The following is a 23,622-nucleotide window of genomic DNA, read 5'->3' on the forward strand; positions in this document are numbered from 1 at the left end:
GGAAATGGTAAGGACTCATACGCAACCTGAAGAAGGGATGTGAACAGTAGTTGTTCATAATAAGAGTGTAATTACTGCAATTTAGCAGACAGTCTCCCAAGCTCTGGAACTCATTGCCAGAGGATGTAGTAAGAGCGGTTAACCTAGCTGGGTTTATAGTATCTGGTCCTGAATATTTAAGTGTAAATTTAAACGTTTAAATTAACATTGACCCTGGTGTGTAAATATTGGGGATATGCTTTTCTATAGCTTAAGAAGTTCAAGGGATTATAATATGAAGTTGCATTGATACAAATTTTATACTGAGAGGCTGACGGATACCTGGAAGAGACTCCGGCAGTGGTTATAGGAGCCAAAACCGTGGCAGAATCTGAGCACTCATAGTATAGATACTGAGCGACTTGGTTTCAAAAGGAGGCTAAGAGAAGACCATAAATCAAGTAGGGTTCTGTGACAGCAGAGAAGGCAAGCTTATTTGGAAAGGTGGTAATAGAGCTGCATTTACAAACAATTAACACAATTGTTTGTAAAAGCCTTTTTTAGGCAATGATTTTTCCTGATTGCTGATTTTCTTAGGATCTGATTATTTATGTTTATTTGTTTTTTATATTGTCTTTAAAACTTACGTATGTAAGATTTTATAAACCATTTAGGCTATAGACAGTATAGAAATTTTTAAAATAAATAAGTAGCCCGTATCAACTAACATCATCTGTATATCTGGCATGCATGCCTATTTTCCTTCAGCGAAATCGTGCTGCATTAAGATAATGAATTCATGTTTGAATGCTCTTATTTCTCCAGCCCTCACTTATTATCAATTTCAGAAAGATCTTAAAACCTATCTATTTAAACAATACAATATTTAATATTTTATGGAACAATGTTTACAGTTTCTTATTTATTTTAGTATAAATAATTTGTATTGTGCATATTTTACATTGAGTAAGTTAGGGTCGAATTTTGTTAGTCAGTATCTTTTATTGAATTGTGTTACTTTCTTTTATCAGACATTGTTATTTGGATCTTTATTTTAATTACTTGTAATTACTATTGTGTAAACCGCCAAGAATTGATGGTTTGGCGGTATATAAAAATAAACTATTATTATTATTTTTCTGATGTATTGTGTTGTTGAAAGATCAGCTAATCTGCCTTTCTTGCTCTTCTTCTTTTAGTGATCAATGATGGGAAGCTTGGAGCACAGTCCGTGTATCATCTACATATTCACGTTATTGGAGGTCGGCAGATGAATTGGCCACCAGGATAGCATCATAGAAGCAGTTTCCTCTTATAATGTCTTCTGATAAAATTGTATCAGTGATAATTTCTCTCTCTTTCTCTGTTCTGGCATATAGCCATGAAAGACTGTATCAAAGTGTGAAAGAAATATTAGACTTGGCCTTAAGAAAAGAGCAATTTGTAACTAAAATTGGAATGTTGACTTTCTTTGCATTTTTTCCACCCTACTTCCATTGTTTAGCCCTGACTCACCTCCCAGCCTTTGATTTATTTCCTCACCTCTCTTCCTTGTACCTTTCCCAGCCCTGAGCTCACCTGTCTCTCCAAAGTTATACCAGCTCTCACCCACCAGTCAATCTCGCTAACCTACAGCTCTGTATTATCCAGGCCCTGACTTACCTTCTCCCCTCTCCTACAGCCCTGTAACACTCCCAATGCCCATCTCCTTTCCTCCAACTCCCTTTGTTACTCCTTGGGCCTTCGGTTGTATTGAGGAGGATTCAGAGAACCAGAATGTAGTGAGTTTGTCCATGTTCCTATGTTTTATGTCACTTGATAGTGTACATATTAGCAATGTAGATGTATAACACTAACTATTTCCTATATTTCTTCTCAAATCTCTATTCTTGTGAAGCCATACAATGGAAATACATCTAAGTTGCTTATTATACATCTACATTGCCTATGTTTTATGTGGCATCGGTTGTGTTCCGAGGTGAGCAACACATATAAAGCTCTGTTTCACCAGGTCAAGATGAACTATATTTGTTTCCCCATTATAAAATCTCTTCAGCATCTCAGTACGAAAAACGAAAAGTCTGTGAAGCAAAGGTTTAAAAGAAGCAGTGCATGCATCGCAGCAGCCTTGTTCTGGATTGCAGGGCAGTCGTCTAATAATAATAATAATAACTTTATTTTTCTATACTGCCAACACCCAAAAGGTTCTAGGCGGTTCACAGAATAAAGAGGCCTGAACATTCCAGTATGATACAAAGCACACAGAAAAGCAGTACAATATTCTAATAATGAAAAATACAATAAGAAACTATGACATAGTTATCAGTCAAGTAACAAATTTTTTGAACAAATAGGTCTTAACCAATTTTCTAAAGGTGTAATAAGATTCTGATTGTTGAATCAGGTCGTCTAACCATACTTGAACTTTATCTGCTTGATAAGCCAAAGATCGATCAAAATATTTTTTATAACGGCAATTTTGGGGATTAGGAAAGGTAAATAAACCAGTATGCTGAGTAGGCCTAGTCGAACAGTACCATTCAAAATGAGAGAGGAGATATAGTGGAGCTAATCCAAATAACATCTTATAGCAAATACAGGCAAATATGAAAAGTGCTCTTGCTTCCATTGGCAACCAGTGCAGCTGACGGTAGTAAGAGCTGACATGTTCCTGTTTTTTAATCCGAAAATTAAACAGCCCGCTGTATTTTGGATTAGCCTTAATCTTCCTAAGAAGGTTTTATAAGCTCCCAAATAGATTATATTGCAGTAGTCAAGAATAGATAAGATTAATGCTTGAACTGGTAATCTGAAAGAAGTAGGGTCAAAGTATTTTTTGATGGAGTGCAACTTCCATAATGCAAAGAAACATTTCTTTACAAGCATATCAGAATCCTCTCCCAGGGTTAAATGGCGGTCGAGTATGACTCCTAAAATTTTAAGAGACGAGGCTACTTTCACCTACAATCTGAGGATTAGAAAAACCTGCTCTAGAAGTCTGAGGAACTCAAGCAGAATCCCTTGCTCAGTGTTGCGTTTCCAGGCCTAACACCAGTGAGGGTCAGCAAAATGCCTGAATTTTCAACCCTTCATACCCACATTCCATGGGCTGAGGGAGAGAGCAGTACTGACAGAAAGATGCTTTCTCCAGTTTCACAGAAAGGAGGGAACTGGAACTGGAATTCTCTGGGAATTTGGAGCTTGGGGTTCAAAATGTTGTGTGCAATTCTGAAAAAATAAACAGCAAATTAGAAAAGCTGCAGAGAAGGGTGACCAAATGATTAAGGAGATATCAAGATGTCATATGAGGAAAGGCTAGAAAGGTCAGGGCTCTTCAGCTTGCAGAGGAGAAAGATGTGATAGAAGTCTATAAAAGTCTGACTGGAGTGGAACAAATAAAAGTGAACCAATAGTTTATCCTTTCAAAAAGTACAAAAGGCAGGGGACACTCCTTGAACTTGCATGATAATACTTTTAAAACAAATAGGAGGAAATATTTTTTTTTTTCTTTCACGAGCAGTTTAGCTCTGGAACTCATTCCTGGAGCAAGGGCAGCTCTCTAAGGTACTCCGCACATAAACTTTGGCTAAACGTTTCATCTTTTCAACAGGCCAGGCTAGAAGTGTATCACTATTCATTTTTTATCTCGCTAGACCACTTCCGCTGAGCTTGTGTATTTGTACTTGCGAAAGCACTTGTTTGAGGAAGCATTCGGTGCTTAATAAGGTCTCACTTTAGTGTCCCAGATGAGTTGCTCAATTTAGTCATCATTATCTTTGCTGATGAGGTAAACTGTTGGATACAGCAGTGTAGCTAAGGATAAGACTGGATGGGCCATTTGGCCTTTATCTGCCATCATGTTTCTGTCTGACTTACCAAAAAGATTTAGCTGTAGTCACCTCGCTTCCTCTTTCCCACCCCCAGATTTGATTTTAATACTTGCAATGCCACTCAAACCGAAGTGTTAGAGCGGTTTACAGTGTTAAAAAAAAAAGAGAACATCTCATCATATAACAATTGTCATTACAGTAAATGAACCTTCACATCAATAAAACCCACTCCAAATATACAATAATTATACAACCCCAAATATAATAATCATTCAATTGCCACCATCATTGTCAAATCCACTCATTAACAGTATAAAAATTTCAATCAAACTCACATGACTTTCCATAAATTTTAATTCAGTTCACAATAATAATAATAGCTTTATTTATCCCAGGACAAGCAGGCAGCATATTCTTAACGTATGGGTGACGTCACCGACGGAGCCCCGGTACGGACACTTTTAACTAGAAAGTTCTAGTTGACCGCACCGCGCATGCGCGGGTGCCTTCCCGCTCGACGGAGGAGAGCGTGGTCCCCAGTTTCTTCGTTTCCGCGGAGCGAAGAAGACGCATGTGCTTTCAACGGCTGTTGAAATATCCTACTTTGCCTTCCCGCTTGCGTAATTTTCTTCCTTTTTTGCTTTCTTCCCTTCGGGTTTCTTTTTCGTCAAAAAAAAAAAAAAATTTCTTTAATTTGTCTTTTTCTTTATTTTTCGGGCCGGCCCTTGCGGGGCCTGTTGCCAACATACAGGCCTCCGGGTTTGATTTTGCGGAGGCTGTGTTTCCATTCATGCCCCCTCAGCTGGGTTTTAAGAAGTGCCAGCGGTGTGCACGCCCGATCTCTCTTACTGACCCGCACAATTGGTGCTTACAGTGCCTGGGTCCAGAGCATCGGGCTGACACCTGCACCCGCTGTGCTACTCTTAAAAAGCGTACGTTGAAGAATAGGCAGATCCAGCAGAACATCCTTTTTGGCACCGGATCTGCCATGGAGTCTGCCACACCATCGTCAGCGCCGCAAAAGTCGGCACCAACTACCTCCACACCGCCTGATCCTTCCTCGGGGTCAATGGCATCAGGTAAGCCGGCTAAGAAGCCTTCCACTTCCCTTGAGCGCCCTCCCACCACGTCGGCGACACCGGTCCTCCCGGCATCCAGCCGACCCCGTAAACGCTCCGCCCCGATTTCGGTGAGTGCCTCGTCATCGGCCTCCTCATCGCCGGGGCGTAGAGCAGCACCTATGGTACCGAAAAAGAAAAGAGCGGTACCGGTGCCTCCTCTGGACGACCGCATAGCGGCTATACTCCAAACTCAATTGCAGGAGCAGCTACAGCAACAACTGCAACACCTGTTGCCAACAATATTGGCCCCGCTCCTTCCGGTACCGGACCGGCCCGAGCCTCGCACCATACCACCGGAGTCGACTCCATCGGTACCATTAAATACTTCCATGCCAGTGCTCGCGGCAGAACCCACCAATCCTCTCGTGCAACTACACTCTGATGCCGATCCTCTCCGACATCGGGACCGTCACCAAGCCTCCCGAGACCGAGACCGGCACCGCTCTTCTTCCCCCGGTACCGTCTCCATGCGTTCTGGCAAATCTCTTTCTAAGACTCGCCACGCCGAACCATCCACACCACCCTCCCGTCCTATACACACCGACGTCAGGGACCCGGACCTCTGGGAAGAATCCCAACCCGGTACCGACGATGAAGCTTCTTCAACCGAAGAGGAGCCCTCCACAATCGATACCGGTTCCAAGCCTGAACAATCCTCGTTCACCAAATTTCTTCGGGAAATGTCAGCGGCTCTCTCTATCCCATTAGAATCTGACTCTAAGAAGTCACAGGCTTTCTTAGATGCCTTAGACTTCGAGCAACCCCCCAAAGAATTTCTAAAGTTACCCGTCCACGACATCTTACGGGAAACTTTCTACAAGAATTGGGAAAACCCTCTCTCGGTACCGGGGGCCCCTAGAAAACTGGATAGTCTCTACAGGGTCATCCCTATCCCGGGGTTTGACAAACCCCAACTACCCCATGAATCTCTTCTTGTCGAGTCCACCTTGAAGAAAACACAGGGATCCAGTATTTATGCTTCTACCCCTCCTGGCACAGAGGGCAAAACAATGGATAAATTTGGCAAGCGCCTTTATCAAAATTCAATGCTTGCAAACAGAGCCAATAATTACACCTTTCACTTCTCCTTCTACATGAAGCATTTGGTTCAACAACTCTCTTCATTGCAAAAGTATCTTCCTGAACGTAAGGTCCCTCTTTTCCAACAACACATTTCCAGTCTGCTCCAACTCCGCAAATTCATGGTGAGCTCTATTTATGATTCCTTCGAGCTCACCTCTCGAGCTTCGGCCATGGCGGTTGCCATGAGACGTCTGGCTAACGCACCTTGTCTTGGTGATGAACTTTTCGGAGAGTCCCTAGACTCCACCACCCAGAAACTCTCTGCTCACGAGACCAGGTGGGATACTCTCATCAAACTGAAGAAGAAGACTCCGCCTGCTCGCCCCTATAGACAGCATCTTCATACCAACGCAGATTCTCAGCCAGACCTCTTCAACAACCTCGCCGACCTCGTCAGCAACAGCAAACTCAGGCTCGCTCCCAATCTCATCAACCTGCCAAGCCTCTCCCTCAGTCAAAACCTTCTCAGCCCTTTTGACTCCTTTCTCCAGGACATAGCCAGTCTCTCACCGGCGTTACCTCTTCCTCAACCTATCGGCGGACGCCTGCAAATTTTTTTCAACCGTTGGGAGGTCATCACATCAGACCAGTGGGTCCTCACCATCATTCGCCACGGCTACTATCTCAACTTCCAGACTCTTCCACCAGACAATCCTCCCGTAGAGTCTGCTTCTCACTCCTCTCAAACCCTCCTCCTTCTCAAGGAGGTTCAATCCCTCCTTCTTCTCAATGCCATCGAAGAAGTCCCCCCAGACCAAAGGGGTCAGGGATTCTACTCCCGCTACTTCCTGGTACCCAAGAAGACAGGAGACTTACGTCCCATCCTCGATCTCAGGGACCTCAACAAGTGTCTGGTCAAGGAAAAGTTCAGAATGCTCTCCCTTGCCACGCTTTACCCTCTTCTCTCTCAACACGACTGGCTATGTTCCTTAGACCTCAAGGAGGCCTACACTCACATTCCAATCAATCCGACTTCACGTCGCTACCTCCGGTTTCAGATACAGCACCATCACTACCAGTACAAAGTGCTACCCTTTGGCCTCGCATCATCGCCCAGGGTGTTCACCAAGTGCCTTATTGTAGTGGCGGCCTTCCTCAGGTCTCACAACCTCCAGGTGTTCCCCTACTTGGACGATTGGTTGGTGAAAGCATCTACGTCTCCGCTTGTGCTACAAGCCACTCAACACACCATCTCTTTCCTCCATCTTCTGGGGTTCGAGATCAACTACCCCAAGTCGCATCTGCTTCCCACACAGCGACTTCAGTTCATTGGAGCTGTTCTCGACACCACTCGGATGAGGGCGTTCCTTCCCTCTGACCTTCAACAGACCCTGCTCCATCTTTGCCGTCAGGTGCTCCTTCATCACTCCATTACTGCTCGGCAGATGATGGTCCTCCTGGCTTCCACGGTCCATGTGCTCCCTCTGGCGCGACTCCACCTCAGAACACCCCAGTGGACTCTAGCCAACCAATGGTCACAGACCACGGATCCTCTTTCTCATCCCATCTCTGTAACATCGTCTCTTCAGCAATCTCTTCAATGGTGGTTGAACTCCTCCAATCTTTCCAGGGGTCTACTCTTTCATCTACCCCCTCACTCCATGATCATTACCACGGATGCCTCCCCTTATGCATGGGGAGCTCACCTGGGAGATCTTCGCACCCAGGGACTCTGGACCCATCAGGAACGTCAACATCACATCAATTTCCTGGAACTCAGGGCCATGTTCTATGCTCTCAAGGCCTTCCAGCACCTTCTCTACCCTCAGGTTCTTCTCCTGTGCACAGACAACCAAGTCGCCATGTACTACATAAACAAGCAAGGCGGCACCGGATCTCCCCTCCTCTATCAGGAGGCCATCCGCATCTGGACCTGGGCCACGGCCCACAGTCTCTTCCTCAAGGCTGTCTATATCCAGGGCGAACAGAACTCCCTGGCCGACAATCTCAGCCGCATCCTTCAACCTCACGAGTGGACTCTGGATCCTCCAACACTCCGCTCCATCTTTGCTCGGTGGGGCACTCCTCAGGTGGACCTCTTTGCAGCTCCTCACAACCATCAGCTGCCCCAGTTCTGTTCCAGACTCTTCTCTCCTCATCGTCTGGCCCCGGATGCATTCCTGCTCGACTGGACGGATCGGTTCCTCTATGCCTTCCCTCCACTGCCTCTGATGTTGCGGATGTTATTCAAACTCCGCAGGGACAGAGCCACCATGATTCTCATCGCCCCTCGGTGGCCTCGCCAACACTGGTTCTCCCTCCTGCTCCAGCTCAGCTCCAGAGAACCCATTCCTCTTCCTGTGTTTCCTACTCTACTTACACAGCAGCATCGGTCTCTACTAAATCCCAATCTGTCCTCGCTCCACCTGACAGCTTGGTTTCTCTCGGGCTGACCTCTCCAGAGAATCTGTCTCAGCCTGTCCGTCGCATTTTGGATGCCTCCAGGAAACCGGCCACCCTCCAATGTTACCATCAGAATTGGACCAGGTTCTCCTCTTGGTGTCTACTGCATCACCACGATCCCACTTCACTGGCGGTGGAAACTGTACTGGACTATTTGCTCTCTCTGTCCGACGCTGGCCTCAAGTCTACTTCAATCAGAGTTCACCTCAGTGCCATCACTGCGTTTCATGAACCTATCCTCGGGAAACCGCTCACGGCTCATCCCCTGGTTTCCCGGTTCATGAGAGGCCTCTTCAATGTCAAACCACCTCTGAAGCCTCCTCCAGTCGTCTGGGACCTGAATGTGGTTTTATCAGCCCTCATGAAACCTCCGTTTGAGCCTCTTGCCACTACTTCACTCAAATTTCTGACGTGGAAGGTGCTTTTCCTCATTGCCATCACCTCTGCCAGGAGGGTTAGTGAGCTGCATGCACTGGTTGCCGACCCACCTTTCACTGTTTTTCACCATAACAAGGTGGTTCTGCGTACCCACCCTAAATTCCTTCCCAAGGTGGTCTCGGACTTCCACCTCAACCAATCCATTGTGTTGCCTGTCTTTTTCCCGAAGCCCCATTCTCATCCTGGGGAACAGGCGTTACACACGCTAGACTGTAAGCGTGCCCTTGCATACTACCTTGACCGTACCAGGGCTCACCGCTCGTCTCCTCAGCTCTTTTTATCTTTCGACCCTAACCGTCTAGGTCGCCCTGTCTCTAAACGGACGCTTTCTAACTGGCTTGCTGTCTGCATTGCGTTCTGTTATGCTCGGGCCGGTCTCTCACTGGAAGGTGCTGTCACGGCCCACAGGGTCAGAGCTATGGCTGCTTCTGTGGCTTTCCTCCGTTCCACGCCCATCGAGGAAATCTGCAAGGCTGCCACTTGGTCCTCAGTTCACACGTTCACTACTCACTACTGTCTAGATGCCTTCTCCAGACGGGATGGACTCTTCGGCCAATCTGTGTTACAAAATTTATTTTCCTAATGGCCAACTATCCCTCCTCCCCCTCTGTTAGCTTGGAGGTCACCCATACGTTAAGAATATGCTGCCTGCTTGTCCTGGGATAAAGCATAGTTACTTACCGTAACTGGTGTTATCCAGGGACAGCAGGCAGATATTCTTAGGACCCGCCCTCCTCCCCGGGTTGGCTTCTTAGCTGGCTTATCTTAACTGGGGACCACGCTCTCCTCCGTCAAGCGGGAAGGCACCCGCGCATGCGCGGTGCGGTCAACTAGAACTTTCTAGTTAAAAGTGTCCGTACCAGGGCTCCGTCGGTGACATCACCCATACGTTAAGAATATCTGCCTGCTGTCCCTGGATAACACCTGTTACGGTAAGTAACTGTGCTTTATATCCCATCATACCTTTTCAGTTCAAGACGGTATACTGTAGTGGATACAGAACTCTCATTGAAAAGCCACGCTTTAAAGACTTCCAAAAGCTCAGATAGCTTTGAATGATTGCAATTCAATTTCCAAACTAGATACTGCATAACAAAATGCTCTTTTCCCTGTTCCAATCATTATCCCTGGACAAGCAGGCAGCATATTCTTAACTGATGGGTGACGGCACCGACAAAGCCCCGGTACGGACAATTTTAGAGTGATTGCACTCTAAGAACTTAGAAAGTTCTAGTTAGGCCGCACCGCACATGCGCGAGTGCCTTCCCGCCCGATGGAGGCACGCGGTCCCCAATTTCTTAGTTTCCGCGGAGCTAAGAAGACGTGTTTTTTTCAACGGCCATTGAAAAACTTTTTTCGCCTTCCTGCTTGCTCGGTTTTTGCCTTGGAAGTTTCTCTTTCTTCTTGTTTCTTTTCTTTTAGTCTTATTTAAAAAAACAAAAAAACCCAACAACTTATATATCTTTATTTTTCTCAGGTTCGCCCCGGCGGGGCATGGTATAATCATCGAGACCTCCGCTTTCGATTTAGCAGAGGCCGTGTTCACCTTCATACTCCCTCAGCCTGGATTCAAAAAGTGCCAACGGTGTGCTAGGCCCATCTCATTGACCAACCCGCACAATTGGTGTCTCCAGTGCTTGGGTCCGGATCACAGGGCTTCCACCTGCACCCATTGTGCTACTTTAAAAAAGTGTACTTTGAAGAACAGGCAAATTCAACAAAAACTCCTGTTCGGTACCGCGATGGCTGATCCTGCGGCATCGACACCGGCATCGACTTTCTCAGCCGGCGTCCACTTCCTCGACGCCGCGTGACACCATACCGGCGTCGCACCCTACAGGTAAGCCGGCTAAGAAGCCTTCCTCCTTGGAGCGTCCTTCGGTCGCTGTGGCAGAGAGTCCAATCCTGCTGACCTTGAGGCGCCCCCGTAAACGCTCCGCCCCTATAGAGGTGAGTGCATCCTCCTAGGCCTCCTCATCCTCTGGGCGTCAAGTGGCACCACAGGTACCGCAGAAAAAGAAAGCGGTACCGGTGCCCTCCCTGGACGACCGTATTGCGGCCGTCCTTCAGGTGCAGCTTAAAGAGCAGTTGCAACAACTCCTTCCTGCTCTCTTGGCACCGAGCCTTCCAGTCCCGGTCCGGTCTGAGCCACCGTTATTGTCGGCTTCCACTCTGTTGGTACCGGTCCACTCTGCTTCTTCGGCTTCCATGCCGATATTGTCTGCGGAACCGAGAGGTCAGCATCGTGTGGTTCAAACTACCGACCCCGCACAAATTTCTGACTCCCGGCATCGGCAACCATTGACTTCTCCAGGTACCGCATCCCTCCGTTCTGGGAAGTCGTTGCGTAAGTCCAGGCATCTTGAACCCTCGACGCCAGACTCTCGGGGCCGTAGTTCACAAGTCAGAGACCCTGATCTTTGGGATGATTCTGAAGAGCCTCTATTATCTCATGCAAAGGCCTCTTCTGCTGAGGAATATCCTTTTCCTCAGGATCCTTCTGTTAAACCCGATTCTTCTTCTTTCACTTCTTTCCTGAAATAAATGTGTGAGTCTCTCTCCATTCCTTTAGAGGCTGAATCTAAAAAGTCCAAGGCTTTTCTTGAGGCTTTGGACTTTGACCAACCTCCCAAAGAATTTCTCAAATTACCACTCCATGATATTTTAAAAGAGACTTTCTATAAAAACTTGGAGACCCCTTTAATAATTCCTGAGGCTCCAAAGAAATTGGACACTCTATACCGAGTAATTCCCATTCTAGGCTTTGACAAGCCTCAGTTACCACATGAATCTTTACTTGTGGAATCCACCTTGAAGAAGACTACGGGCTCTAGTGTCTATGCTTCTGTCCCTCCTGGCAGAGAAGGCAAAGCTATGGATAAATTTGGCAAACACCTTTACCAAAATGCAATGCTTGCCAACCGTTCAGGTAACTATTCTTTTCACTTTTCTTTTTACCTGAAACAGCTTATCCAACAGCTTTCCACCTTTGAGAAGTATCTCCCAGACAGGAAACTTCCTTCATTCTGTCACTACACATCAAGTTTATTACAACTTTGTAAGTTCATGGTGCGATACATCTATGATACCTTTGAACTTACCTCCAGGGCTACAGCAATGGCGGTTGCTATGAGACGTCTCGCTTGGCTTCGAGTCTCTGAACTCGATGTCAACCACCAGGACCGTCTTGCCAACGCCCCCTGTTTAGGTGATGAGTTGTTTGGCGAGTCCATGGACTCTACTATTCAAAAGCTTTCTGCGCATGAGACTCGTTGGGACACTCTTCTCAAGAACAAGAAAAAGCCTCCACCTGCTCGACCTTTTCACCAGCAGTCAGCTTATCAGCGTCAATATTCTGCTAGACCTTTACCATCTGCTCCTCAGCAGCCAAGACGTCAGCGTCCACAGCAACGCCAACCACCTCGTGCACAACAACAGGTGAAGCCGCCTCCACCACCGAAGTCAACTCAACCCTTTTGACTCCATTCTCCAGAGCCTCGCCAGCCTTCTTCCATCAGCCCTGCAGTCTCAGCCTATAGGAGGACGTCTATCTTTTTTTCTCAGCCGTTGGGAGACCATCACCTCAGACCAGTGGGTTCTCAACATCATCCGCCACGGCTATTCTCTCAACTTTCAGACTCTTCCCATCCAAAGTCCTCCAAAAGAGTCTGCTTTGAACACATCTCAGTCCTCCCTCCTCCTTCAGGAGGTACAATCCCTTCTTCTGAACGCCATAGAGGAAGTTCCTCTAGATCAGAAGGGGCAGGGATTCTACTCCCGCTATTTTCTGGTCCCCAAAAAAACCGGAGACCTCAAACCCATACTAGATCTCCGAGATCTCAACAAATGCTTGGTCAAAGAAAAGTTCAAAATGCTTTCTCTGGCCACACTTTATTCTCTTCTCACTCAGGGCGACTGGCTATGCTCCCTCGATCTCAAGGAGGCCTACACTCACATTCCGGTCAACCTAGCCTCCAGACAGTATCTCCGCTTCATGATCAATCGCTGCCATTACCAGTACAAGGTGTTACCCTTCGGTATTGCCTCCTCTCCCATTTACAAAGTGTCTCATTGTGGTGGCCGCTTTTCTACGCTCTCACCATCTTCAAGTCTTCCCCTACCTGGATGACTGGTTAATCAAGGCTCCTTCATCTCAGGAAGTGCTTTATGCCACCAATCAGACCATCCTATTTCTCCAACTTCTGGGTTTCGAAATCAATCTACCCAAGTCACATCTCATCCCTACTCAACGACTTCAGTTCATCGGAGCGATCTTGGACACTGTTCTTATGATGATACTCTTGGGTCACATGGCCTCGACAGTTCATGTCACCCCCTTCGCACGTCTTCACCTGCGCACTCCTCAATGGACCCTAGCTACCCAGTGGTCCCAGGCGACGGATCCTTGTTCGCGACACATATCTGTGACATCATCTCTTCGACAATCTCTGCAATGGTAGTTGAAATCTTACAATCTCTCCAGAGATCTTCTGTTCCATCTGCCTCCTCATCAACTAGTCATCACCACAGACGCATCCCCATATGCCTGGGGAGCCCACTTGAACGATTTTCGAACTCAAGGTCTTTGGACTGCCCAGGAAAAGAAGCATCACATCAATTTCCTGGAACTCAGAGCGATGTTTTATGCCCTCAAGGCTTTTCAGCATCTTCTCTTTCCTCAAGTTCTACTACTTTGCACAGACAATCAAGTTGCAATGTACTACATCAACAAACAGGGTGGGACGAGCTCTTGCCTGTTGTGTCAAGAAGCCCAAAAGATTTGGTTTTGGGCGATAGCACACCATTTATTCCTCAAAGCTGTTTACATTCAGGGAGAGCAGAATTCTTTAGCAGACAATCTCAGCAGAATTCTCCAACCCCACGAATGGACTCTCAATCCCGTGACTCTCCAGTCCATTTTCACTCAATGGGGAACTCCTCAAGTGGACCTTTTTGCAGCTCCTCACAATCATCAACTGCCCCAATTTTGCTCCAGACTCTATTCCCCTCACCGTCTGGCAGCAGATGCGTTTCTCCTGGACTGGACCAATCTATTCCTTTATGCATTCCCTCCTCTGCCTCTCATGTTGCGGATCTTGTTCAAGCTCAGGAGGGAACAAGCCACCATGATTCTCATCGCTCCACGGTGGCCCAGGCAACATTGGTTCTCTCTTCTGCTTCAACTCAGTTCCAGGGAGCCCATTCTTCTTCCACTGTTTCCTTCTCTGCTCACTCAGCAGTCCCTCCTTCATCCCAACCTGCAGTCTCTGCACCTGACAGCTTGGTATCTCTCGGGCTGACCTCAGCTCATTCACTTCTTTCTCAGCCTGTTCGTTCTATTCTTGATGCTTCCAGGAAACCGGCTACTCTTTAATGTTACCACCAGAAATGGTGCCTTCTGCATCATCATAATCCAACTTCGCTGGCAGTAGAACTAGTGTTGGATTATCTCCTTTCTTTGTCTAACTCTGGTCTCAAATCTACTTCTATCAGAGTCCACCTCAGTGCCATTACTGCTTTTCATGAGCCAGTTCACGGAAAACCTCTCACTGCTCATCCTTTTTTTCCAGATTCATGCGGGGTCTTTTCAATGTGAAACCACCTCTCAAGCCCCCTCCTGTGGTCTGGGATCTTAATGTGGTTCTTTCCGCCTTAATGAAGCCTCCTTTTGAATCCCTAGCCACAGCTCATTTCAAATTTCTCACTTGGAAAGTGGTCTTCCTTATTGCTCTCACCTCTGCCAGGAGGGTCAGTGAGCTGCATGCACTAGTTGCCGATCCACTTTTCACAGTCTTTCACCATGACAAGGTGGTTCTGCGTACACATCCAAAGTTTCTCCCTAAGGTTGTCTCTGACTTTTATCTTAACCGGTCCATTGTCCTGCCTGTATTCTTCCCGAAACCTCATTCTCATCCTGGAGAACAGGCTTTGCATACTTTGGACTGTAAGCGTGCTTTGGCTTACTACTTAGAGCGCACTAAGCCTCACAGATCATCTCCCCAACTTTTTCTCTCTTTTGATCCTAATAAGTTGGGTCATCCTGTTTCTAAATGTACGTTATCCAATTGGCTTGCTTCTTGCATATCGTTCTGTTATGTTCAGACCGGACTGACACTGGAAGGTTCTGTCACGACCCATAAGGTTAGAGCTATGGCAGCGTCCGTAGCTTTCCTCAGATCAACTCCTATTGAGGAAATCTGCAAGGCTGCTACTTGGTCCTCAGTTCATACTTTCACATCTCATTATTGTCTGGATGCATTCTCCAGACGGGATGGACACTTTGGCCAATCTGTTTTGCAAAATTTATTTTCCTAATGGCCAACCTTCCCTCCATCCCTCTTTTTGTTAGCTTGGAGGTCACCCATCAGTTAAGAATATGCTGCCTGCTTGTCCTGGGATAAAGCACAGTTACTTACCATAACAGGTGTTATCCAGGGACAGCAGGCAGATATTCTTACGTCCCACCCTCCTCCCCGGGTTGGCTTCTTAGCTGGCTTATCCTAACTGGGGACCGCGCGCCTCCATCGGGCGGGAAGGCACTCGCGCATGCGCGGTGTGGCCTAACTAGAACTTTCTAAGTTCTTAGAGTGCAATCACTCTAAAATTGTCCGTACCAGGGCTCCATCGGTGCTGTCACCCATCAGTTAAGAATATCTGCTTGCTGTCCCTGGATAACACCTGTTACAGTAAGTAACTGTGCTATCTCACTTTGTCCAATGATGGTTATTAGAGTAAGTGCTTTTGAGATCTGACATTTTATCCCCCGCCCATGGCCTGGGAACTCCCCTCCCTCCAGATCTATCTCACTGTTTTCACTGCAGCCAGCAGTGGCGCACATCCGCTGTCTGCATCAGCCCCACAGGCTCATGTCCTGCCCTCGTTGACATCACTTCCTGTTTCCACCATCTCGGGATATGGCAGTTATGCGTTACTGCTGCCACCAGCAAAGATACAGGTGGGGGGAGTTGCATGGGGATGGGGGGGCAAATGTTGGAACCAGGGGCAGGGAAGAGAGAGAGAGAGAGAGAGATGCAGGACAAAGAGGGAGGGGAGTTTTGGAAGGCCCATTCATCTGAACTGTGGGCCTACCCAAAATGAGAGGTCTGGTTATGCCACTGGTTTGTTGGTCTTTGTTATTTAAATGATGTATGTTTTATCGTTACCCATCTAGAACTGTGAATGGCATGGCCTATAAAGTTTTAAAATAAATTAATTTATTTTTATTTATATAGCTGTGTTATAAGAAAGGTTTGGACAGATTCCTAGAGGAAAAGTCTATAAACTGTTATTAAGGCAGAACTGGGGAAGGCAGCAATGCCTCTTAGCAAACTCTTATGATCCTTTCAGCCCTGAAGCAGCCGTACTCACGAAACGCCTGCCATCGGCGGTGGCGGGATCTTATTTAGCAATATGAGCATACAAAACTAATCCATCTACTTATTTTTTGCAAATGACATTAAATTTGTCTTTAAAGTACAGATTTTGTGCATCAAAGAAAATTGTTCTTTTGTAGCGTAAAGTTTGGTGATGAAGATTTTATGCCATGACGAGGCACAAATGGATCCGAGAGGACAGTGGTTCTGGGCTGTGCCCTGAGGCTTTTTGTCCTTACTACTATTTATCCATTTGGTTTTATATCTCATCCTCCCCAAAGAGCTCAGAATGGGTTACAGTTTACATTCACGGTGTTACAGTATATTGTTACATAAGGTTACGCTCTAGTGCTACGAAGGGTTATGACTAAACTAATTTCTGACATTTCAAGATTGGATGAAGAATATCACTAAACATTGCATAGTTTTAGATGAATTTTGGATAGGGTCCCTTTAGAATCAAGTGAGTGATACAAGTAAGGTGAATAATAAAGGATGCATGATACAGTGGCATATGATTTGGGCATAATTTATACATAAAAGATCAGTGTCTATAAGTCACAGTCCATGGAAAATTCCGCTGAGGCAATAAGGAAAGAGGATGGGGTAGTTTAGGGGTTTTCATGAGAGCTCTTTTATAAATTAATCAATTAAACTTTGAAATTACTTTCTGCTTGAAACTTGTCCAAGTTCTTCTTAGCTTCAGTTTCAGAAACAATTGAAATCTCATTTGTGTAGGAAATTTTTGTTACAATAAGCTATACATTTTTATTTTCTACTTTTGTAATTATCCTACTACTATGAATAATTTTCATAGCACTACCAGACGCACGCAGCGCTTTACAGAGTTACAAAGAACACAGTCCCTACTCGAAAGAGCTTACAATCTAAACAGACAAGACGGACAAACAGGATGTCATAGACACAGTTAAGGGGAACAGTTAATCAGAGGGCAGAGGAGTAGGGTTTAGGATTGAAGGCTATAATCAAAAAGGGTTTTCAGTCTGCTTTTAAACAAGGGAAGGGGCTTGACGTACAAACTCGGGTAATTTATTCTAGGTATAGGGGGCAGCTAGATGAAAGGAACAACGAAGTCTGGAATTGGCAGTGGAGGAGAAGGGTAACATTAAGAGTGACTTATCTGAGGAACAGAGTTCTCTGGGAGGTGTATAAGGAGAGAGAAGCGAGGAGAGAGCACACTTATAGGTCAGTAGTGCTGCCCGATTCAGAAAATAAAAATTTTGATTTGATTCAGCCTATTGAATGGTTTTTTGATTTGATTAGATTTTCCTGCCCAATTGGGTGTGTTTTTTTCCAAGCTTCCTGGTGGTTTTATTTTATAGCCTCTTCACCCCCTTTGCCTTCTCCTAACCACACTGGTGCTGTGGTGTAAACAAAATAAACAAACAAAAAAGACTTTTCCTCTCTCTGTTAAATCCTAGCTCACGTTTGCGGTCTAACACCAGCTCTGGCAGGATACATGTTTCAAATCTGACATATTGAAATTACAAAACAGAAAATAAAATTAGTTTTTCTACCTTTTGTTGTCTGGTCATTATTCAAATCTTGATGGTCCCAGGCTCTGGTTGTCTTCTGATAACTTGCTTGCCAGGGTCTCCTTCTTTCTTCATGCTAACCATCTATTTGCCATCGCTGTCCTCCCCTTCCGTTTCCCTTCCCTCCCCAGGAGGTCTGGCATCTTTCCTTTTTTTCATCTCCCTCCACAGATCCACTTTTCTTAACTACCCTTTCATCCAGCATCTCCCTCTTTTCCCACCACCCCAGGGTCCACCATCTCTCCCTTTCTTTTCCCAACCCTCCTATCCAGTATCTCTATCCCCCCCTCCACACCATCCCTTGTGTCCAACTTCTCTCCTTTTCTGTTCCTTCCCTCCCCAAATCCCATTGTCCATCATCTCTCTCCTTGTCCTCTATTTTCAGACCCATTATTTCTTCTACAGGGTACTTCTACAGGGCCCCCCTCCCCTGAAGGTCTGTCCCCCCTGAAACCCTGCACCCCACCCCTAAAGGCCTGCCTGTCCCCCCTGAAGGCCTGTGCCACCATCCCTGAAGGCTTGTTTCCCCCAGAAGGCCTGTGCCACCATCCCCGAAGGCCCGTTTCCCCCTTCCAGCATCTCTCCCTCTTTTCCCACCACCCCAGGGTTCATCATCTCTCTTTCTTTTCCCAACTACCCTCCTTTCCAGTATCTCTATCCCCCCTCCACACCATCCCTTGTGTCCAACTTCTCTCCCTTTTTGTTCCTTCCCTCCCTAAATCCCATTGTCCATCATCTCTCTCCCTCTCCTCTATTTTCAGACCCATTATTTCTTCCCCCCAAAGTCCGGCATATGCACATCACTTTGAACCCCCCCTTCCCTCCCTCCGTGTACTTCTACATCAGGGCCCCCTCCCCTGAAGGTCTGTCCCCCTGAACGCCTGCACCCCACCCCTAAAGGCCTCCCTGTCCCCCCTGAAGGCCTGTGCCACCATCCCTGAAGGCTGTTTCCCCCTTGAAGGCTAGTCCCCCCCTTAAAGGCCTATCCCCCCCTTAAAGGTCTGCATCCCACCCCTGAAGGCCTGCCTGTCCCCCCCTGAAGGCCTGTCCCCCCCTTTGAAGGCCTGCACCTTCCCCTGAACACTTGCCTGCATGTCCCCCCTGAAGGCCTGTCCCACCCACCACCCCAAAGGACTGCTCACACAACCCCCAGAAGACCTGCGTGTTCCCCCTGGCCTCCCACTGGTGTCCGGCTTTCCCCCTGGCCTCCCCGCACCATTTACTGTTGAGCAGCCTGCAGACAAAATCGCGATGCCAGCGATCTTTGCACTGCTTCTGAGCTGTTTCCTCTGCCGAGGTCCCGCCCCTCCTCTGACGTCAGAGGCAGGATCGCGGTGGAGGAAACAGCTCAGATGCAATGCTGGCATCGCGATCTTGTCTGCAGGCTGCTCAATGGTAAACGGTGCGGGGAGGCCAGGGGGGAAGCCGAACGCTGGGGGGTAAACGGACGCCAGGGGGGAAGCCAACAGCAGCACTTCCCGACTGACCCCCCTCGCCCTCTAAAGCAGGTGCAGCAGCGGCTGGCCAGCAAGAGCAGCACTGCCGCTCCTGCTTTAGGGGGCGAAGGGGGAGGGTCAGCCGAATCGGGAACCAATTCGAATCAATTCACCCGAAGTGAATCGGTGAACCGATTCGAATCGTGAATCGGGCAACACTACAGATCAGCAATAAGATCATGAACTGTATGCGATGGCAGATAGGGAGCCAGTGAAGTGACTTGAGAGGGGTGACATGAGCATAGCGAGGTTGGTAGAAGATGAGTTGCACAGCAGAGTTTTGCACAGATTGCAAAGGGGAGAGGAGGCACTGAGGGTTACCAGTTAGGAGTAGATTATAGTAATCTAAATGTGAAGTTACGAGAGCTTGGTCAAGGGTCCAGGTAGTGTGCTCAGAGAGGAAGGGGTGAATTTTGGTGATATTGAAGAGATAGAAGCAACAGGCCTTAGCAGCTTGTGGATATACGTAGAAAATGAGAGGTCAGAATGGAAGACCACTCCAAGGTTACAAGCAGAGAAGACTGGAACAATGACAGTATTATTTACTGAGATGCAAGAAAGGAAAAGTTGGAGGAGCAGAGGGTTTAGGAGCAAAGAGGAGCAGCTCAGTCTTGGACATATTTATTTTCAGATGACGGCAGGACATCCAGGCAGCAATGCCAGCCAAACAAGCAGAGACTTTTCTTGAACTTTAGGTGAAATTTCAGGTGTAGATAGGTAGAGCTGGGAGTCATCAGCATGAAGGTGATACTGGAAGCCATATGAGGAGATCAGGGCACCGAAGGAAGAGGTGTAGAGAGAGAGATCCTAAGATTGGGGTACACCAATCGCTAGCGGGGTAGCAGCAGAAGAGGACCCACCAACACATACACTAAAGGTGCTTTGGGAAAGGTAGGAGGTAAACCAGGAGAGGACAGAATCATGGAATCCAAACGAGGACAGCATATCAATGAGTAAGCTGTGATGTACAGTATCAAAGGCAGTGAATCGTCAGGTAAAAAAAGGCCCTAAGATGTTTGTCTAAGTATTCAGACCCATAGACCTCAGAAGTACCGTGCTGTATGTCTAATCTCTTCAAAGAACATACAGACCAATTGCGGCACCCATGGTCGTCATAGGTCTCTATAACATTTTTTAGTTTTTAAATTTTTATCTTAGTTTTTTAGCTTATAGATATTTAGCATATCAAAAAAGTACTTATCTTTCATCTATGCGGGTGGGGTTACGCGCTCCGACATAGACTACGTTTCGCCCCGAATGGGCTGTATCAAGGAATCCCCCTTATATCAAGCGACTCATGCTTCCCGCTATAGATTTTAAAATCTATACATGATATAAGGGGGATTCCTTGATACAGCCCATTCGGGGCGAAACGTAGTCTATGTCGGAGCGCGTACCCCCACCCGCATAGATGAAAGATAAGTACTTTTTTGATATGCTAAATATCTATAAGCTAAAAAACTAAGATAAAAATTTAAAAACTAAAAAATGTTATAGAGACCTATGACGACCATGGGTGCCGCAATTGGTCTGTATGTTCTTTGAAGAGATTAGATATACAGCACGGTACTTCTGAGGTCTATGGGTCTGAATACTTAGACAAACATCTTAAGGCCTTTTTTTACCTGACGATTCACTGTTTTGATTTCTAAAGAGGTCTTAAAACTTTTGAGCCTGATATAAATCAGTATCAAAGGCAGCAGACAGGTCAAGAAGGATAAGGATAGAGTAAAGGCCCTTAGATCTGGCCATGAACAAGTCATGGCAGACCTTAGTGAGGGCAGTCTCTATGGAGTGTTGGGGCGAAAACCAGATTATAGAGGATCGAGAATCTGTCGAGTTGAAAGGAAGTCCAGGTAGCAATGGAGAAGAGCACGCTCGTGTATCATGGATAGGAACGGAAGAAGGGAGACAAGACGATAGTTGGATGGGCAGGAGGGGGGTCCAGCGAGGGTTTATTGAGAAGCGGCTTAACCTCCGCATGTTTGAAGGCAGCAGGGACAGTTGCAGTGGAAAGAGATAGATTGAGAATATGGCATATGGGAGTGATAACAGTATGTGAGATGGGGTCAAGTAGAGGGGTGGGAATAAGGTCTGACGGGCATGTACTAGGCTTGGATGAGGACAGAAGTTGTGCAGTTTCTTCCTCTGTGATTACAGAGAAGGCAGAAAAGTCAGCAATAGTTGACAAATGGGAGGGGCCAGACAGGAGAAGCTTCCTGAGCTGTTTGGGTGAAGGATGAAGGGGAGGTGTGAGGTTGAAGTTCAGGAGAGTAGATGGTAGGTAGGGGAGAAGGAAGTGACTTTATAGTGAACTCAGGGCGATCTTGCGGACCTTGTCATGAAAGTAATCAGCCATTATCTGGGGAGAGAAGGAGGGGTCGGAAGTGGGGGCGCTTTGAGGAGGGAATTAAGCATGGCAAAGAGAGGAGGGTTGGAAGAAAGAGAGTGAGTTAGTTGGATGTAGTAGTCTTGCTTGACCCGTGTAAGTGCAGAATTAAAGGAGGTCATCATGAATTTAAAGTGAAGAAAGCACATGTGCGAGATTTGAGCCAATGGCGCTCAGTACAGTGGGGTGCAGGAATATAACGGACACTAGGAGTGAGCCAAGGTTGAGGTATGGTATGCCTGACAGAGCTAAGCTCTGGAATGGGTTGCCAGAGGTTGTGGTAAGAGCGGATAGCGTAGCTGGTTTTAAGAAAGTTTTGGACAAGTTCCTGGAGGTAAAGACCATAGTCTGTTATTGAGAAAGACATGGGGGAAGCCACTGCTTGCCCTGGATCGGTATCATGGAATATTGCTACTCCTTGGGTTTTGGCCAGGTACTAGTGACCTGGATTGGCCACATGAGAACGGGCTATTGGGCTTGATGGACCATTGGTCTGACCCAGTGGGACTATTCTTATGTTCTTATGACCAAGCAGGTCTTTCTCTACTGTCAGTTACTGGATTGCTGTGTAAGGTGATATCCAATCTCCCAGTCTTGCCAAGTCCTCTTGCAAGTTTTCACAATCTTGTGATTGAGCAACTTTGAATAACTTTGCGTTATAACCAAATCTGATTACTCATTATTCCTGTTTCCCCAGGTTATACTTAAATATGTTAAAGCAGTGATCCCAGTACAGATTCATGGGGAACCTGTCTCCTTTAAGAATATTGACCTTATAATCCTACTCTTTGTTTTCTGTCTTTTAACCAGTATTTAATGCATAATAGAACATGACCTCCTATCACATGACTTTCTAATTCCCTCAGGAGTCTTTCATGAGATACTTTATCGTAAGAACATAAGCATAGCCTCTGTGGGTTAGACCAACATTCCATGCTAGTGATCCAGGACAAGCAGTGGCTTCCCCCATGTCTCTCTCAATAACAGATTACTGTATGGACTTTTCCTCCAGGAAATTGTTCAAACCTTTCTTAAAACCATTTACACTATCTGCTTTTACCACAACCTCTGGCAAATGCTTTCTGTTAATTTCTAAATGGCTTCTACACTTCCAGTTCTTGGGTTTGTTCCATTTTAATAAAAAAACTCCCATTGGAGAAAGAGGAGGGCTTCAACAGGTGCATCTTAAGATCAAGGGGGAAATGCAATTATCAAATCATCTCTAATTTTCCAATAGACCATTTCCCACAAGGAATGAAATTGAGAACACTGGAAGGCCTATTATATGTCTTGTTTCTTAGTGTGTGCTGTATTTTAGAGCTTATGCTTATCTTCAGACTGCTTTTAGGGATGTAGGAGTGGCAGAGGAGATGATGCTGACTTACTGGCTAGGTCAGCCAACTGGCATTTTGACAGTCTTGAGTGTGATGCCCTTTGCATTGATGGAACATGTCCAGATATTTCAACAGTACTTGTATGAGAAGCAGATTGTGAGAGCTGACTCTGCTTATAGTCTTTAACCCCAGGCTGTGGTTCATGGATCAGACAAAACTGAGGAAAGGGCAAATTAGGACAGTCAAGAAAAGGACCTGACCCCAACAGAGAGCTCCACAAGCAGTGCCAACACCTACAAGAGTGGGAGGAACCACAGGAACAAATAAGTGAAGGAAAAACTGAGAGGCACGTTCAGAACAGACAAGGAGAAACCCCTGTCCATCTGTCTAGGACTTCCCCAACGGAACATTAAGCAAAGGAGAAATGCTGGTCCTTAATCTCACTGTGTGTGCTCACAGATTTCATGGAGATCACAACCTCCTGTCCTACTGCAAGAGGTTCAGCTTTGCATTCTTTGGTGATGGAGCTGCTTGTACAGCTGAGATGCACATAGTCAATCAAGAGGAATCGAGAGGCCAGTCTTTCAACTGTAAAAGTGGGTCATCTGATTTAACCTACC

At 46.4% G+C, this 23,622-nt stretch overlaps 2 protein-coding genes across 4 annotated transcripts in view; both read left to right on the plus strand.

Annotated features, from left to right (window-relative positions):
- The window catches only part of HINT2 (histidine triad nucleotide binding protein 2), a 44,681-nt gene extending 40,693 nt beyond the window's left edge, over positions 1-3,988 (plus strand). For all 3 annotated transcript variants that reach the window (XM_033936870.1, XM_033936881.1, XM_033936862.1), the window contains exon 5: positions 1,179-3,988. In XM_033936870.1, the coding sequence (XP_033792761.1) occupies positions 1,179-1,270 (92 nt within the window). In that variant the 3' untranslated portion in view covers positions 1,271-3,988. The remainder of the gene's footprint in view (positions 1-1,178) is intronic.
- Positions 3,989-22,104: 18,116 nt separating this feature from the next.
- Positions 22,105-23,622, plus strand: part of LOC117356932 (long-chain-fatty-acid--CoA ligase ACSBG2-like) — a 102,682-nt gene continuing 101,164 nt past the window's right edge. Inside the window, exon 1 of the mRNA XM_033936894.1 lies at positions 22,105-23,598. Coding sequence (XP_033792785.1) covers positions 23,427-23,598 — 172 coding nt within the window. The 5' untranslated portion in view covers positions 22,105-23,426. The remainder of the gene's footprint in view (positions 23,599-23,622) is intronic.

This window comes from Geotrypetes seraphini, chromosome 1, assembly GCF_902459505.1.
Source record: "Geotrypetes seraphini chromosome 1, aGeoSer1.1, whole genome shotgun sequence".
Taxonomy (NCBI): Eukaryota; Metazoa; Chordata; class Amphibia; order Gymnophiona; family Dermophiidae; genus Geotrypetes; species Geotrypetes seraphini.